This window comes from Histoplasma capsulatum, genomic scaffold, assembly GCF_000149585.1.
Source record: "Histoplasma capsulatum NAm1 scaffold_3 genomic scaffold, whole genome shotgun sequence".
NCBI lineage: Eukaryota > Fungi > Ascomycota > Eurotiomycetes > Onygenales > Ajellomycetaceae > Histoplasma > Histoplasma mississippiense.
The window spans coordinates 1690863-1693863 of NW_001813980.1; the positions used below are offsets into that span (position 1 = coordinate 1690863).

Below are 3001 nucleotides of genomic sequence, written 5' to 3' on the forward strand. Positions count from 1 at the left end.
ACTGGTGGTGTGCGTGTTGTTTTTGATTGAGCGAGTTTGAACGGACACAAGGATGGAGAAGGCGAGAAGTTGAGGTTGGAGGCCCGCGGCTTGGCAGGCTAATCCAAATCGGGAGCAATCTGGCGGCGTGAGGTGTTTACACGTATGGTATTGTCATAGTATCAGAGTATGAAGCCGGAGGGCCATTTCCATGTATTTCGAAGATGGGATCGAGCCGCGTCGTAGAGCGTCCTTTGGAATAATAGGGTATGTACTCAGAAGGGGGGGAATACGGATTTTTCTCTGTGTAGTCGTCCTGGAGGAGCGCTGGAGGCACCTGTCGCTCAGAACAATTGGTGCTGTTGTTAGAAGATGGCGATACCGTACTAGGCCGGTCCGTATAAACTCCACCCAACAGCTCTTCCATGGCTGTTGATGACATCGTACGCCTAAACTCACCATATGGCGATACAGTTCTTCTCCCCTCCCCCGCACTGAGTTTTACTGGGGATTCTCTCCTCGTTACTCCCGTAGTTACCTCTCTCGATCTCAAGAAGGCATCCAGATATGGCGAGCAGGAAGACAGCGCAGCAGGTATATGGTTCACTACGGACATGGTGTCGTAAAACTCAGCTGATTCTAACTGGTACGCTCAACAGGAGATGGTTCAGGTCGGTCCGTATTGAATATCGCCTTTTGCAAGGAATCGTAATTCTTCGCTGCAAAGCTGCAAAGATGTAAATCTTCTTCTGACGGTTTTACTAACATTCTACCTCGTGTTTGCTTGGTAGACCAAACAGAGTGCGTATGTCCCCGCCCAAGTATATACTAAACAATCTACTGACAGCTTGAACAAAGTCGAATAGCAGCGTCTTTCTGGAGACCCGTTCACCGCCGCAACAACAACCAAAGCCTCATGGAGTAATTGACCCAAATACAGTTATCGGAGCATCCTACTCCCACGCGGATATGGTGAGGTGAGTTTAAGACCTCCACCCTTCTGAAGTGGGTTCGGGTCCCTGGTATTGATATTTGACACTGTTACGCACCTTAGGACCACATCGCCTTATACACGACAGCACGTATCGCCAATGTTACCTCGTACTAGCAACAATAGCCGGAGTAGTAGTTCTGCCCACTTGACCGAACCAGGGGGAGGCACACTACCAAATCGCCAGCCGTATGCAAGCTTAATGGCACAAGTCGGTGAAGACTGGAGCCATGATGATGACGGATTCGAGGATGAGCTCCTATATGATGACGATGAGGATGAATTTGGACTCCCCAGCGTTACGAAAATGCGCAAAAACGCACCTGCTAGACCTCAGCGCCAACTGGGGGTGACCGATGAGCGAGGTGGATCAAAGAGCCGTTCAAATGGCTCGTCAGCTCTAAAATGCAATTTATCCCCAACGAGGTTGCGTGCTAATAGTTCTGATATCGCGGAGGAAAGGGGCATCCTGAGCTACCCAACGGCGAAAAAGACTGATGGCAAAATTTTGCGTCCACAGTACAAGGAAATATTGACGGGTAAGTTTCAAATGCTTTTCAGTGATGGCGACAAGCAGCTAAGAAAGTCTTCTTGGAGATCCCGCAAACTCACTCCACTTGATTAACCACTCCCCCCCTCCAACAAATGGAACCCCGAAACAGCTAGAGGGACACTCAAGCCGGATAAGCAGAATCAACAAATTCAAACGAATTCTCCAAGCAAGCACCGTATCCCTTCCAGAACTTCGCGACCTCGCGTGGTCGGGCGTTCCTGATGAAGTCCGAGCGATGACTTGGCAGCTGCTATTAGGATACTTGCCAACCAACAGCGAGCGTCGCGTAACAGCTCTCGAGAGAAAGCGAAAAGAGTACCTTGATGGTGTGCGACAGGCTTTCGAGAGAGGGAATTCAACTGTTGATAGGCCTAGTGGAGCGGGTTCAACATCGGATGGTGGGACTGGAAGAGGCTTGGATGAAGCTATCTGGCATCAAATCAGTATTGATATCCCTCGTACAAACCCCCATATCCCGTTATATGGCTACGAAGCGACGCAAAGGTCGCTGGAAAGAATTTTATACGTATGGGCTATTCGACATCCCGCGAGTGGATATGTACAGGGGATCAACGATCTTGTCACACCATTCTGGCAGGTCTTTCTAGGGACATATATTACGGATCTTAATATAGAGGAGGGAATGGACCCAGGACAATTACCAAAAGCTGTTCTTGATGCTGTTGAAGCTGATTCATTCTGGTGCCTAACAAAACTTCTCGATGGTATCCAAGATAACTATATATATGCCCAACCAGGTATACACAGACAAGTTAGAGCGCTCCGCGATCTCACGATGCGGATTGATTCCACACTGGCAAAGCATCTCGAACAGGAGAGCGTTGAGTTCATGCAGTTCAGCTTCCGCTGGATGAACTGTCTTTTGATGAGGGAGGTCAGCATTCAAAACACCATACGCATGTGGGATACATATATGGTATATATAATTTCTCATTTCCTTTCGGAAATCTTTGCACTGCTAATATCGAACCTAGGCCGAGGAACAAGGCTTCTCCCGATTCCATCTTTACGTGTGTGCGGCGTTCCTTGTCAAGTGGTCCGACCAGCTGCTTAAAATGGACTTTCAGGTTTGTTTCCATTTATATATATGCCACAAACGGAAAATGGGAAACACTAGGCTAAATGTTTAGTAGGAAATCATGATGTTCCTGCAATCTCTTCCGACTAAAGATTGGACCGAAAAAGATATCGAGCTTCTATTGAGTGAGGCGTTTATTTGGCAGAGCCTGTTCCAAGATTCGAGTGCCCATCTCCGGTCCAGCGCTGGAACGCCCTCTGGTCCAGGGTGACAGTGACGGATTTCGACTTTTACTCCGGCACTTGCAACGCGCCAAGATAGAATCAGGGTGTTCACATATCTAATTTTTGAGCTGCTTAGGGATTGATGTTTTCTTTCGGGAGATCAACATGAGAATGGATACCCTTCTGATTAAAGGCCCACAAGAGTTGAGGAACTC

The 3001-nt window shown here is 48.2% G+C and overlaps 1 protein-coding gene across 1 annotated transcript; it reads left to right on the forward strand.

The window, feature by feature from the left end:
• Positions 1-404: 404 nt before the first annotated feature.
• HCAG_03641 (hypothetical protein) lies at positions 405-2833 on the forward strand (the record flags this gene model as incomplete). The annotated part of the gene is made up of 8 exons (XM_001541493.1): positions 405-573; positions 639-687; positions 780-800; positions 846-956; positions 1034-1509; positions 1637-2418; positions 2519-2611; positions 2678-2833. The coding sequence occupies 8 exons, from the start codon at positions 405-407 to the stop codon at positions 2831-2833; spliced, it is 1857 nt and encodes a 618-aa protein (XP_001541543.1).
• Between the last annotated feature and the right edge of the window lie 168 nt (positions 2834-3001).